Source organism: Chamaea fasciata, unplaced genomic scaffold (assembly GCF_029207755.1).
Source record: "Chamaea fasciata isolate MVZ Bird 193981 ecotype frontalis unplaced genomic scaffold, bChaFas1.0.hap1 SCAF_67, whole genome shotgun sequence".
Taxonomy (NCBI): Eukaryota; Metazoa; Chordata; class Aves; order Passeriformes; family Sylviidae; genus Chamaea; species Chamaea fasciata.
The window spans coordinates 4,719-19,915 of record NW_027094152.1 but is presented as its reverse complement, the minus strand read 5'-3'; the positions used below and the strand labels follow the sequence as shown (position 1 = coordinate 19,915).

Sequence of the window (15,197 nt, the reverse complement as noted above, 5' to 3'; positions counted from 1 at the left end):
CGGGATTTCGGCCAGGAATGTGGTTCAGGCCGTGCCGACGTTGCTCAGCAGCTCCATTATCCACGGGCAGCCTCCTCCCTCCCACTATTTTATTTTATTTTATTTTATTTTATTTTATTTTATTTTATTTTATTTTATTTTATTTTTTATTTTATTTTATTTTATTGCCTTTTATTTTATTTTATTGCCTTTTATTTATTTCCTTTTATTTCCTTTTATTTCTTTTTCTTTTATTTCTTTTTCTTTTATTTCCTTTTAATTTATTTCCTTTTATTTCTTTTTCTTTTATTTCTTTTTTCTTTTCTTTTATTTCTTAAATTCCTTTCAAGAAACGATCTGGCCCCGAGCAGGGGCAGCGTGGTGTCAGCCCCGGGATAATCCCGATGGATTTCAGGGATGGTTTTTTTCCCTTCCCCAAGCAGGAATTCTGCTTCCTTAGGGCTGCTGGAACCCTCCCGGCCCGGGAGCCAGGTGTGGGGTTTTCCCTGTTCCCGTTAATCCCGGGGATATTTAATTTATCCCCCGGGAGTGATGGATGCCTTCCCCCGCTCCCAGGGTTTGGTCAGCAAACAGCTCAGCCCCGGCTTTTATTTGTCCCGGTGCTTTGTGCTTTGGGAAAGGAAGGGAAAACCGGCTGGAAGTGGGATTTGGGTCCATAAAAACTCCTTGGGGGGGGATTTATGTCCCTAAAACCCCTTGGGGTGGGATTTAGGTCCATAAAAAGCCTTTTGGGGTGGGATTGATGTCCCTGAAAACCCTTTTGGGGTGGGATTTATGTCCATGAAAACCCCTTAGGGTAGAATTTAGGTCCCTAAAAACCCTTTCGGGGTGGGATTTATGTCCATAAAACCCTTTTGGGGTGGGATTTATGTCCATGAAAACCCCCTTGGGGTGGGATTTAGGTCCCTAAAAACCCTTTCGGGGTGGGATTTATGTCCATAAAACCCTTTTGGGTGGGATTGATGTCCCTGAAAACCCTTTTGGGGTGGGATTTATGTCCATGAAAACCCCCTTGGGGTGGGATTTATGTCCATAAAACCCTTTTGGGGTGGGATTTATGCCCATAAAAACTCCTTGGGGTGGGATTTATGTCCATAAAACCCTTTCGGGGTGCGAGGGGAGGAGGGAGGGCAGCGTGAGGCAGCCGAGGGGTTTCTCCAAGCAGAGCCGGGATGGATCCGGAGCTGCCGCCTCATCCCTGCTCCGGCCAGGTTCATCCCGGGATTTTTTGGGATGCACTTTGCTTCTTGAGCAGAATTTGGGATGCAGCCGGATCGGGGAGCAGCAGGAGGCTCAGCAGGGTTGTCCTGGCAGGGATAAACCCAGCGGGAGATCCCAAATCCGGCTGTGGGGCCGAGGGAGTCCCCGCCCCAAACCAGCCCCTTGGAGAGGAGATTTTCCCAGGATAAAAACCCCAAACCTGAGATAAAAACCCCAAAATCTGAGATAAAAACCCCAAACGTGAGATAAAAACCCCAAACGTGAGATAAAAACCCCAAACGTGAGATAAAAACCCCAAACCTGAGATAAAAACCCCAACACCTGAGATAAAAACCCCAAACGTGAGATAAAACCCCCAAAACTGAGATAAAAACCCCAAACCTGAGATAAAACCCCAAACGTGAGATAAAAAACCCAAAATCTGGGATAAAAACCCCAAACGTGAGACAAAAACCCCAAACGTGAGATAAAAACCCCAAACGTGAGATAAAAACCCCAAACCTGAGATAAAAACCCCAACACCTGAGATAAAAACCCCAAACGTGAGATAAAACCCCCAAAACTGAGATAAAAACCCCAAACCTGAGATAAAACCCCAAACGTGAGATAAAAAACCCAAAATCTGGGATAAAAACGCCAAACGTGAGACAAAAACCCCAAACGTGAGATAAAAACCCCAAACGTGAGATAAAAACCCCAAACCTGAGATAAAAACCCCAACACCTGAGATAAAAACCCCAACACCTGAGATAAAAACCCCAAATCCAGGATAAAAACCCCAAAACCTGAGATAAAACCCCCAAATCCAGGATAAAACCCCTCGGAAGCGGCTCGTTCTTGGCACAGATCCTGCAGCTTTTATTCCAAAGGATCCCAGTGGGAACAGGAACAAAACCGGGGATAAACCCAGCTCAGACCTCACTCCCAGTTTAGATTTAATTCCCAGTCTAGATTAAATTCCCAGTTTAGATTTCTTTCCCAGCTCAGACCTCACTCCCAGTCCCATCTCCTTTTCCCACCCCAGTGGAATTTTCCCATCCCATCCGCGCCCTGCAGGACGCTCCGAGCTCTTTTCCCGCATTTTCCATTTCAATCCCGGGTCTGGAATCCTGCAGCACCCCCAGGCTCCGGCAGCGAAATCCATGAAATCCGTGGGATTTGGGCACGGATTGGAGGAGTCACTCCCCCGGCTTGGAGGTCAATAAATGGATTTCTCGTGCTGTTCCCGAGTGGAAAAGAGCAGGGATTTGGGAACATTTTGCTACAGTGGGGAGGAGATGTCCTTCCCCTCCTGGAATTTGGGATGGCCGGGCCAGGGAAGAGGGAGCTGGGAGAGGAAAAAATGCGGCTGGAGATAGGAAAAGTTACTTTGAGACAATTCCAAAGGCTCGACCTCCAAAGCAGAGCAGTTCTGATAGAGAGAGGAAAAAAATCCCGACTCCTGAGTTTGGGGATTTTCTGCTCCTTGCCCTGGAATTTTTACCTCTGGAATTTTTTGTCTCCTCTGCCTGGGAGCTCAGGAGGCAAAAGGGAAAACCCACCCCCCAAAAAAAAGAGAAATAAGAAACTTCAGGCAGTTCCTTCCCACTTTTTTTATTGTCTGCATTTCCTTGCTCCAGGAGCAGCCAGATTTTAATGGGAAGTGCAGGAATCAGAATTCCTGGAGTTTCCCAGGAAAAAAAAACCCCAAAACAACCAACCCAAAACTCGGTGGATTTTAATTCCAGGAGATTAAATCTGCCCCAGTAGAGCTTTGCCGGGTTATTCCAGCTGAGAAAATCCATTTAAAATGAATCTAAGGAAATATTCAGGAAAGATCTGAGGAAATATTCAGGAAAGATTATTTAAGGGAAATATTCAGGAAAGATTTAAGGGGAATATTCAGGAAAGATTTAAGGGGAATATTCAGGAAATATTAAGGGAATATTCAGGAAAGATTTAAGGAAATCTTCCGTAATATCCAAGGTTAAGGATATTTTCCATCTAAAAAAGGAGACAATAACGGAAATCTCCTTTATTCCCCCACTTTCCCCATGGAATCGATGCCACTTTAAGTATAATTAGTAATTTAAAAAGAAAATTAAATTTTTTGCTATTCTGTAAGTGCAAAAGGGAATTTTTTCCCAAAAAAAAAAAAAAATAGGATCTCGTTGGGATCATCCTGTTGCAGTTGTGGTGAGCCAGAGCTGATCCATGGAATCCTGGCTTGGAAAAATCCGGCTCCAACCCCCCCCCCCCCCCCGCCCCCGAATTCCACCTGGAGCCGGGATTTGCTGCTCGGCCGAGCGAAGCCCGGAGCCGGGAATGCCAAACCCGGATATGCCAAACTCGTCTGTCACCGCCCCATTGTCCCTGCCCCGGGTGACATTCGGGGTGGGGACCGGCATCCGGAATTCCCAGAGCGTTCCAATCCAATTCATCCGATACTATTTAAATAGTATTAATACTATTAAATATTAATACTATTAGATACTATTTAAACAGGTTGTTTTTTTTTTCCTTTGGGGTTTTTTTTTTTTCTTGTTTCGGGGTTAGCGAGGAGCCAAGGTTGAGCTGCCACTACTGCCGATCCCTCCGCTCTGAATTTAAGAGAAAACCGGATATTTTCCACCTAAAAAAAAAAAATAAAGCGATTTCTGCCAGGGAAGGTTGCAGCCACTCAGGAGCGCCAGGTGCCCTCAGCTCCAAACCAAATCCAGCCTGGATTTGGGAACTTCCAGGGATGGGGCAAGCCACGGAATCCCTGGGAATTCCCAGAGCATTGGAATCAAATGGATTAAATACGATTAAATTTTTTTTTTTTTGGGGGGGGGGGGGCTTTTTCTTTGGTTATTTCAGTGTTAGCGGCCAAAAAGTTTTGTGCTGTCACTGGAAATCCCTTCCCTAATCAACTCCGGGAAGAGGAACACGGAGTTAAAACATCCCAAATTCAGGGGAAAAAAATTTTATATTTTCCACCTAAAACTGCAGGAGGGGCTCCCCCATCCAGCCTGGATTTGGGAACTTCCAGGGATGGGGCAGCCGCAGAATCCCTGGGAATTCCCGGAGCACTGCAATCGAACACTGAATTAACTGTTATTAGAATTTTGGGGCCTTTTTTTGGCTATTTCAGTGTCAGAGACGAGAGAATTTTCCGCTGCCACTGCAATCCCTCCGCTCTGGATTTAAGGAAAAAAAATGGATATTTTCCACCCAAAAAAGGATTTCTACCAGCAGGGGCTCCAGGAATTGACGCAGTACAGGCAGGGCCAGGTGCCCTCAGCTCCAAACCCCGTCCAGCCTGGATTTGGGAACTTCCAGGGATGGAACCACCACGGATCCCCTGGGAATTCCCAGAGCGCTGCAAATAAAATTAATTCAAGACTATTCCAATTTGGGGCTGTTTCTTTGATTATTTCGGTGTTAGTGACGAGAGAATTTTCTGCTGTCAGTACAATCCCTCCCCTTTGGATTTAAGATTAAAAAAATGACATTTTCCACCCCAAAAAGGCATTTCTACCAGGAGGGGCTCCAGGAATTGACGTAGTAGAGGCAGGGCAGGTAAGGCCAGGCCCCCCTGAGCGCCAGCAGCGACATTCCCGGGAATTCCGGCGCCTCCTGACGCGAGTCCACGCGGCTCATCCCGGCCACCACCTGTTTCCTCTTGGTCTTGTACCTCCTGTTCTGGAACCAGATCTTCACCTGGGTCTCGGTGAGCTGCAGGTGCCGCGCCAGGTGAGCTCTCTCCGGGGCCGACAGGTATTTCTGGTGGCTGAATTTGCGCTCCAGTTCGATCACCTGGCTGTGGGAAAAGGCGGCCCGGGAGCGTTTTCCCTGCCGGGGAGGCCGCGGGGCTGCGGCGTGGCCGGACGGGGAACAGTCGGGCAGGAAGGTCTCCGCCGGCGCCTCTGGGAAGGGAAGAATTTAGGAATGAGAAATCTCTACTAGGGGGGGAAAAAAAAAATTCCCATTGGGAGAAAAAGTTCCCGCTGGAAATCGCCGAAATCGCCGGGTTTTACCCCTTAGAGGGGGGAAAATGATCCCTGTTTTGTAGGGAATGTTTTGGTTTAATGGCGTGAGGGTCGCACAGGGGAGGTTTGTCTTCCTAATCGCGGGGTTTGGTTAATTCATACATTCCGGAATTCCATAGGAACAGAGATCCAAGGGGTGGGTGGGAGTAGGAATGGGAATGGGGATGGGGATAGAATAAAATCCCCAAATAAAATAGGATAGGACAGAATGGAATAACATCCCAGGACAGGACAGGATGGAATAAAATCCCCCAAAGGGATCTTTCCCGGTGCTGCTGGAGGTGTCCCTAAATCCCAAGGTCGCTCAGCCTGTGAACTCCTCATTCTCCCCCAGCTCCAGCCCAGAGGATCCTGGAGTTTGTTCCGAGTGTGCCGGGCTCCAGCAGCCGGGCCTGGATCCTGCCCCGTGGCTGACCCGAGCTCAGACGTTCCTGATCCGGCCCTGACCTATTCCTGACCCATTCCCTGACCCATTCCCTGGTCCAAACACAGACATTCCTGACCATTCCCGATCCACTCCCTGCCCCATTCCCTGCTCCATCCCTCACCCATTCCCCATCCATTCCCTGAACCATTCCCTGACCCAAGCTCAGAATTTCCCGATCCTTTCCCCAATCCAAGCACAGACATTCCTGATCTGTTCCTGATCCATTCCTCAAACCAAGCACAGACTGTCCCAATCCATTCCTGATCCATTCCCGATCAGTTCCCGATCCATTCCCTGTCCCGAGCATGGACATTCCTCATCCATTCCTGACCCATTCCCTGATCCATTCCCCAGTCCAAACACAGACATTCTGATCCATTCCCGTTCCATTCCCTGTCCCAGGCACGGACATTCCTGATCCATTCCCGATGCATTCCCTGTCCCAAGCACGGACATTCCTGATCCATTCCTGACCCATTCCCTGATCCATTCCCCAGTCCAAACACAGACATTCTGATCCATTCCCGATCCATTCTCTGTCCCAGGCACGGACATTCCTGATCCATTCCCGATCCATTCCCTGTCCCAAGCACGGACATTCCTGATCCATTCCCGATCCATTCCCTGTCCCAAGCACGGACATTCCTGATCCATTCCCGATGCATTCCCTGTCCCAAGCACGGACATTCCTGATCCATTCCCGACCCATTCTCTGTCCCAAACACAGACATTCCTGATCCATTCCCGATCCATTCTCTGTCCCAAGCACGGACATTCCTGATCCATTCCCGATCCATTCCCTGTCCCAAGCACGGACATTCCTGATCCATTCCCGATCCATTCCCTGTCCCAAGCACGGACATTCCTGATCCATTCCCTGATCCATTCCCTGTCCCAAACACAGACATTCCTGATCCATTCCCGATCCATTCCCTGTCCCAAGCACGGACATTCCTGATCCATTCCCGATCCATTCCCTGTCCCAAGCAGACATTCCCGGTCCCTCCCCCACCCGGGCCCAGCCATTCCCTCTCCCGCCCGCATCCCGCGGCTCCGCCGTCACCTGTGTTCGCTCCCCGCCGTGTCCCCGAGGCTCCGGGCGGTTGGGGTCCGCCGGGGGCGATCCCCGGGGCCGGGCTGGCCGCTCTCGGCTCCTCATTCCCGGCGCTCCCGCGGCGCTCGGGGCCGTCGCGGAGGATGTCCTGGATGAGGAAGGACGTGCGGGGTCTGGGCCGGGGCTGCGGGGATGTCCCGGGGGTGCCGCTCTCGGCCGGGGGGACACGGGCCGGGCTGCGCCCCGCTCGGGGCCGCTGCCCGCCGCTCATTCCCCGCTGCTCCCGCTCCTTCCCGGGGCTCGCTGCATCCCCGCCCGGGCCGGCGCCGCATTTATCCGGGCCCGGCCAAACCTCCCGGGGCTGATTGGAGAGCCCGCAGCGGTGGCCGCCCTCCGCCCGGGGCTCGGCTCCCGCCGCCTTCGCCCTCCTCTTCCTCAGGGAAAACCTCCCCGGGGATTTGTGGGGTCGCGGCCGCCCCTCGGCGCCTCCTCCGCGTCATTTGCTCACAAATCCCCGCCGGGTTTGAAGACCAGGATGTGAATTTTGGGAACAAAACGAATCCAAACTGGTTTCGGTTTTTTTTTTTTTTTTTTTTTTTTTTTTTTTTTTTTTGACAACATCCTTGGAGGATGTTCTGTGTCCATCCCCCAGCCCCAGCTCTGCTCCCCCCTCATCTCTGGGAATGATTCCCAGTTTTTCTTTGGGAAAACGCTGCTTGCAGGGAGGGAAGCGGAGAAATAAAAGGGTTGGGTGGTTTTTGAAATGCGTTTTGAGGGTTTTCCTCAAACGCCGCCCCTTCGATGCGCCCCGAGCGTGTTGAAAATGTCAAAGAGGTTTTTGTCAGCTTTGCAAAGCCGCCGCAAGGAGAGCTCGGGGGCGATTTAAAATCCAGGGAGAGCAGCCCCAGAGGGAAATCCCGCCATGGAAAAGGCTGAAAGGTTAAACCTGAACCTCGGACTAACTCCTCAATTCATTTGAGAAGCCTGAGCACCTTTTACCACAAAACCTTGGTCGCCCAAAAGGAGCAAAACCTCCGCAAATCCATGGAAAACCACGAGCGGATCTGCCTGCTGATCCTTTCCTGATTTATTTGTGGTTGTTCTGCCGGAGTTTCTGTTTGGGAAACAGCCCCAAACATCCTCGGACCCCCCCCCCCCCAGATGTGGGGAACACGGGATTAAAAATTCACCTCGGCAAATCCATCCATCCTGGGGAAATTCCCGAGGGAGCTCCGGTGACGCGGATGAGCGGAACCCCTGGGAATTTTACATTTTACATTGAAATAAATCTAGAAATCTCCAAATACTGATTTATTATCCGCGACCTCCTCCAGCTCTCTGGTCTCCAAACTCTTTTTCCTGCTGGAAAATCAGCACCCATCCCTTCTTTTATTCCCAAACCCGTCGCACAAACCCAGCCCCTTCCAGCCGCAAAGCCCGGGCGTGGTTTGGGTTGGTTTTTTGATTTTTTTTTTCTTTTACCCTTGAAAAGGGAAACAAAAGCTTTCCCTCAAATCCCCCGCGGACTTTGTTGGTTTTACAGGAGGTGTTTGGTTACAGCCGCCGGCACGTTGTGCAAACCTGCCCCAAACCCGCCTTTTCCAGCCCTTTTTTGGGGTTTTTTCCCCCCCCTTTTTCTGGTTTGGGAATTGATCCCCCCGAAGTCACGGAATGCTTGGGAAAGCTCCGCAGCTTCAATGGCTCGGCCTCGTATGAGGTGGGAAAAAAGGGGAATTTGGGGAGAATTTGTGGAATTGCAGGGGGAAAGGAATTCCCTGTGGAACTGCAGGGAAAAGGGAATTCCCTGTGGAACTGCAGGGAAAGGGGAATTTCCTGTGGAATTGCAGAGAGAAGGGAATTCCCAGTGGTGTCCCAGGGAGAAGGGAATTCCCTGTGGAATTGCAGGGAAAAGGACCCTGTGGAATTGCAGGGGAAAAGAAATTCCCAGTGGAACTGCAAGGAGAAGAGAATTCTCTCTCTGTGGGATTGCAGGGGAAAAGAGAAATCCCAGTGGAATTGCAGAGAAAAGAGAATTCCCAGTGGAATTGCAGGGAAAAGAGAATGCCCAGAGGAATTCCAGGAAAAAGGAATTCCCTGTGCCGGAATCCTGGCGGCTGAGCGGGGTCAGAGATAAAATGTTTCATCACTTCCCTCGAGGCTTTTTCCAAACCCTGCAGGAAAAGGAGCTCTCGGGAATGGAATGGGAAGAAGAGGGAACAAAACTTGGGAGGGTTTAAGCTTTGGGAATTCCCAGACTCGGACCACAAGGGGGTTTTTGCCTGGATTATTAGGATTTGATCTGATTTATTTGGTTTTCTTCGGCTCAGGTTTGGATGCTCAGGTGCACATGGCGGATGGGAAAATTCAAAATCCAGAGTGAGGAATGGCAAGAGACCGAAAACACAATTCCACCGACTGTATTTGCAAATAATAATAATAGCAATAGTAATAATAATATTAATAATAAAGGCAGAAATCGATACCTGTGCTGGGAGTTGCTAAGAAAAACCAAATCAGAAATAAATCTAGAGATGACAGGAACTCAAAACATTAAATATTGTCCATTAAAAAAAAAAAGAACGAAAAAAAAAAGGAAGAAAAAAGGGGGGGGAATAGAAAAAAAAAGGGGGGGGGGAAGAAAAAAAGGAAAAAAAAACGGGAAAAAAAGAAAAAAAAAGAAAAAAAAAAAAGAAAAAGAGCAGGGGGATGTGCACGGACCCCGTTTTCCATTTATCCCGAGGGAGGAAAAGCAAAGTCCTGGTGACATCCCGGGGGAGCAGGTAGGGCCAGACTCCAAACCACCGCCGTTAATAATAAATAATTCACAATTATCGGGTGCCCAAAGTCTCGGCGCTGTGTGTCCCCTCCCTCTTTTCCCAGGGCAGCGCTGGGATCGTCCCGCTGCCCGGGCGGGCAGAAATCCTCCGGATTTGGCTCCTGTCCCCACGGGGGTTTGATGTCGCCCTGATTTTTCAGCCTTTTGGTTTGTTTTCATATTTCTCCTGGCGTTCCTCACGAATTGTAAGCTAAGGAAAGACTGATGTTCGGTAAGTAACATCCTTCCTAGGAGGAAGGACAATTGACGGACTTTTGAGTTGACCACTGGGGTCAGGGGCGCGTTCCCCTCCTCCCCCAATCCTTGACCAAATCCTAAAAAACTCCATAAATTGAGATTCCAAAACAAACTTCCCTTCCTTTTTTTTTTTCTTTTTTCTTTCTTTTTTTTTTTTTTCCCCCTTTTCATCTCACAACCTGAGTGCCGAGCGCGATTCTTCCGTGCCGTGACCGCGGGACGGTTCGGAGCATTCCCGGTGAGTTTTCCCCGCTCACCTCCCGCTCCCGGCGCCGATTCCCGCGGCCACAGCCGTGGGCTGGCTCTGCCCTCGCCCGGCGGTGACACTTGGGGACATCCCGGGACATCCCGCCCCCAAAACGCTGATACCACAGCAGGAAAAACCTCCTGGAATTCCACAGGGAGCGGGAAAACCCCGCAGGCAGGATTCTCCATCCCGAACCAGCACCGGCACCGGCACCGTGCGAGGGGCCGGCGCGGGCAGCCCCGGGCCCCGCTCCTGCCGCTGCCTTTTGCTCTTGTAGCGCCGGTTCTGGAACCAAATCTTCACCTGCGTGGGGCTGAGGTGCAGCCGCAGCGCCAGGTGCTCCCGCTCGGGCCCCGACAGGTATTTCTGCCGCTGGAAACGCCGCTCCAGCTCCAGCACCTGAGCCTGCGAGAACAGGACGCGCGGTTTGCGCCGCTGCCGCTGGCCCGGAGGGTCCCGGAGCTTCTCCTCGGTCTCCGAGGTGGCGGCGAGCAGAGATTTTCCTGCCGGAGGGAGAAAAAAAAGGGCGAAGTCAGAGCCAAGGGCGGCTGTGCTCGCAGCGGGAGGGGGATTCCAAAGGAGGGATCCAATTGGGGATGGCATCCCTTGGGGATAGGATGGAGCAGGGCTGAGAATTCATAAAATTAAGGCTGAAAATTGATAAATTTAATATGAATTTCAGGGTGAAATTCATTGGGGATTCAACAAAATTTATTTTTTAAAAAAAATTTTAAAGAATTAGGCCGTTACCCGAATTCTGGATTAAATCTCCTTTTTCTCCCACTCCTAATGACGCCTCTGTTTTTTGGGGGTGTCACCCTTGTCTGAGGGACGCAAGGAAAGGCGGGCACGCAGCAGGTTTGAGCATTCCAGACCCCGAATCCCCTTTCCCCACCATCCCGCTCCTCAGGGATGGATCCCAGACCTCCGGCAGGATCTGCCTCCAGCTCCGGGAAAGGAGAATCCCACATCTCTCTGAATTTCGACAAAATAATAATAATAATAATAATAATAATAATAATAATAATAATAATAATAATAAACCGAAGGGGCTGGGAGTGGAGGAGGAAATCAGATTAACCATGAGAGGAGCTGATGGTTTGGGGGATTTCTGATTTGTTGGGATTTTGTGCGGCGGAGGAGCAGCCGGGATCAGATCCAGCTCCGGCTGGAATAGCCCGGCAGGCAGAGCAGGGAACTGGGGAATTCCAGGGGATGCTGGAAGGCTCGGGATGAAGGGGAGGGAACAGAAAGGGAACAGAATCCTCCCCGGGCTCCCCTCTGTCCTTATCCCAGTCTGCCCGGTGCTCCCGCTCCGATCCCGCTGATTCCCCGCTCCGATCCCTCTCCTTTCCCCGCTCTGATCCCGCCCGGCCTTGGGAAAACAGGAGCAGCGGAAGTTTTTTGGGATTTGAGCTGCCGAGAGAAGCTTCTTCCCCAAAATCTTCCCGAGAATCTTCCCGAGGATCCCCGTGTCCCCATCGGGAGCGTGACTCGGGGGTGACACCGAAAGCGGCGCCGATGGGTGACTTCGGGCAGGGAAAACCCCTCAGTTATCCCAAATCCATCCTCCAGCTCCATCCCCACCCTCCCGGACCGTCCCGTTTTCCCCGAAGGCAGCCGGAGCTGCGCGGGGACTGCGCGGGGGACGCCCGAAAAACGCCCCCAAAAAGAGGAAAATAAAAGGGAGGGGAAAAAGGGAGAAGAAAAGGGAAAAAAAGGGGGAAAATGAGGAAACTGAGCAGGGACGCGGGTGCGAGGACCGCAAGCGGCTCCGCGGGGTCCCCCCGGTGCTCCCCCCGCCCGTCTCCGCGGGCTCCCGCGGGCACTTACGCGGCCGCGGCTGCTCCTGCCCGGCGGGGCTGCGGGCGGCCCGGCCCGCGGGGGCTGCGCGGGGCCCCTCGGGCCGCTGCAGCTCCAGGATGTCCCGCACCGAGAAGGGCGTGGGCAGCATCTTCCAGCCGCGGGGGGGGCACCGGGCACCGAGCGCTGCCCGTCCGCCGCTCGGAGCCGCCCGGAGGAAACTTCCCGGCCCGCGGGGATCCCCGGGGGTCGCGGGGAGCCGGGGAAGGACGGACAGACCCGGGAGCAGCCCCTTCCCTGCGTGTTTCCAAAAGCCAGGGAAGCGGGGAGGAAGAGGAGGGAGGGGCCCGGCGGTGCCGGAGCCGCAATAAAACAAATCGAGTCCGTTCGAGCTCCATTAAGGTCACATTAGCCGGCGGCTCCGCCTGATAAGCGCTGATAAGGAGCGCGGACCACCAAGCTCCTGCGGGAGGGGAGGGGAGGGAGGGGACGCGGGGACAGCTCGGCGTCCCAGTTCCCTCCCAGTTTATCCCAGTGCTGGGCTGGATCTTCGCTCCTCGGCTGAGCTGGCAGAGAGGACACGGAGAAGGGTCAGGGCACCCCGTGAACCCGGGTGGGACACCGCGGGGGTCTTGGGGAGCCCCCCGGGCCTTGGGGTGATGTTTGGGGCCTTATCTGAGCCCAGGGAGCGGCGATTTCAATTAAAATTCCTGGCCGGGCGGAGCGCTGGTGTTCGCTGATCGCCGTGACAGAGCCCCGCTGCCTCCCGCCCCAGCGCGGGGGCCAAAGCGGCCCGAGGGAAGGGGGAGGACGAACAAATCAACGGCCCCGAGGCGGCCCAGGGAGCCAGCAGGGAAAAGAAATGCTGAAACTCGGGGACTAAAGTGCTCGGAGCCCCGCCACGGCTCGGGCCTGGTTCCTGGGGAATTGCCGGCAGAATTCCCAGCCCCGGGGTCCGTGGGTTTGACTCCTGATTCCTGAGGAATTCACGGAGCATTCCCAGCCCCGAGATCTGTGGGTTTGATCCCCGATTCCTGAGGAATTCCCGAGCTCATGTCCAGGCCCGGGATCTGTGGGTTTGACTCCCGATTCCTGAGGAAGTCCCGGAGCATTCCCAGCCCCGAGATCTGTGGGTTTGATCCCCGATTCCTGAGGAATTCACGGAGCATTCCCAGCCCCGGGGTCCCTGGGTTTGAATCCCGGTTCCCGAGGAGTTCCCGAGCTCATGTCCAGCCCCGGGATCTGTGGGTTTGACTCCCGGTTCCCGAGGAATTCCCGGAGCATTCCCGGATCTGTGGGTTTGGCTCCGGGTGATTTCACAGCCGTGGCACATCCCTGCTGATGGGTTCTTTGTAAGGGGACTTTTTAAGGGATTTTTTCCAGCCCAATCCTTTCTGTGACTCCAGTTTTCCAGTCTAAACTGGGAATTTTGACCGGACACATCCCGGGAATCACCGAGCTCGCCTGCCCAGGGGAGGTTCAGGCTCAGAATCCCCTCAGCAATTCCCGAATCCCTTTGCTGGGTGAAGTCCAGGCCCTGCTCGGTGGATTCTCTCCTCTTACACTCTCCTCTGAAATTGATATTTTGCCCCTTTTTACCTTTTTTTTTTTTTTCCCCTCTGTCTGCCTTTTTTTTTGGTCATTTTTCTTCCCTTTTATACATATTTTTGCCATTTTTGCCCCCCCCCCCCTTTTTTTTGCATTTTTTTGCCTCTTTTTGCCTCTTTTTACCATGTTTTGCCATTTTTTGGCTTATCGCGCTTGCAGCCCACCACCCCCACCCAAAAAAAAAAAAAAAAAAAAAGAAATCCCCACTCCCCCAGAGCAACGAGGCTGCAGCTCCTTATCCAAACCGCGGCTCCTCGGGCTGGATCCTTATCCCATTCCAGCCTTTTCGCGTGCTCTCCTCCCGCATTTTCCCCTCTCCAAACACCCTCCACAAACCCAGACCCGCATCCCGCTCCCTGGCAGCCCGTGCCCGGTGCCCGGCGGGATTCACGGCCGCGTCTGGCCGGTGCGTTGGTAATTTTACACCTCGGCTCGGCTGCCGGCGCCGAGGTGAAATGCTCGGCTGGGACGGAGACGGGCAGGAAGGAATTGGGGGAAGTGGCTTGATCCGCCCCCGGGGGCTCCGGGATTCGTGGCCGGGCCGGGTTTGGCTCCGGGGAACCGCGGGGTGCTGGGGAGCGGGGGGGGTTGAGGGATGGGGAAGGGATTTTCGCGGCGATGGGGCAGGATCGGTGTCCCAGCATGGGTTTGGGGGCGTGTGGACCCCGCTGTCACCCCACGGATCACACCCAGACCCTTCTGTGCATCCCATAAATCACACCCAGCCCTGTGTGTGCACCCACAGATCACACCCAGCCCCGTGTGTGCACCCACAGATCACACCCAGCCCCGTGTGTGCACCCACAGATCACACCCAGCCCCGTGTGTGCACACACAGATCACACCCAGCCCCGTGTGTGCACACCCAGATCACACCCAGCCCCGTGTGTGCACACCCAGATCACACCCAGCCCTGTGTGTGCACCCACAGATCACACCCAGCCCCGTGTGAGCACCCACAGATCACACCCAGCCCCGTGTGTGCACCCACAGATCACACCCAGCCCCGTGTGTGCACACACAGATCACACCCAGCCCTGTGTGTGCACCCACAGATCACACCCAGCCCCGTGTGAGCACACACAGATCACACCCAGCCCCGTGTGTGCACACCCAGATCACACCCAGCCCCCTGTGTGCACACACAGATCACACCCAGCCCCCTGTGTGCACACACAGATCACACCCAGCCCCGTGTGTGCACCCACAGATCACACCCAGCCCCGTGTGTGCGGCCACAGATCACACCCAGCCCCGTGTGTGCACCCACAGATCACACCCAGCCCCCTGTGTGCACCCACAGATCACACCCAGCCCCGTGTGTGCGGCCACAGATCACACCCAGCCCCGTGTGGGCACCCACAGATCACACCCAGCCCCGTGTGTGCACCCACAGATCACACCCAGCCCCGTGTGGGCACCCACAGATCACACCCAGCCCCGTGTGTGCACCCACAGATCACACCCAGCCCCGTGTGGGCACCCACAGATCACACCCAGCCCCGTGTGAGCACCCACAGATCACACCCAGCCCCGTGTGTGCACACACAGATCACACCCAGCCCCGTGTGGGCACCCACAGATCACACCCAGCCCCGTGTGTGCACACACAGATCACACCCAGCCCCGTGTGTGCGCCCACAGATCACACCCAGCCCCGTGTGTGCACCCACAGATCACACCCAGCCCCGTGTGTGCACCCACAGATCACACCCAGCCCTGTGTGTGCACCCACAGATCACACCCAGCCCCCT

The 15,197-nt window shown here is 53.6% G+C and overlaps 1 protein-coding gene and 1 pseudogene across 1 annotated transcript; both read right to left on the bottom strand.

The window, feature by feature from the left end:
* Positions 1-4,716: 4,716 nt before the first annotated feature.
* LOC136304281 (homeobox protein Nkx-3.1-like) lies at positions 4,717-6,983 on the bottom strand. Its single transcript, XM_066207904.1, has 2 exons — positions 6,722-6,983; positions 4,717-5,108 (listed from the first exon to the last, which is right to left on the bottom strand). The coding sequence occupies exons 1-2, from the start codon at positions 6,981-6,983 to the stop codon at positions 4,717-4,719; spliced, it is 654 nt and encodes a 217-aa protein (XP_066064001.1).
* A 3,055-nt stretch (positions 6,984-10,038) lies between these two features.
* On the bottom strand, positions 10,039-11,986 carry LOC136304260 (homeobox protein Nkx-2.3 pseudogene; annotated as a pseudogene).
* Between the last annotated feature and the right edge of the window lie 3,211 nt (positions 11,987-15,197).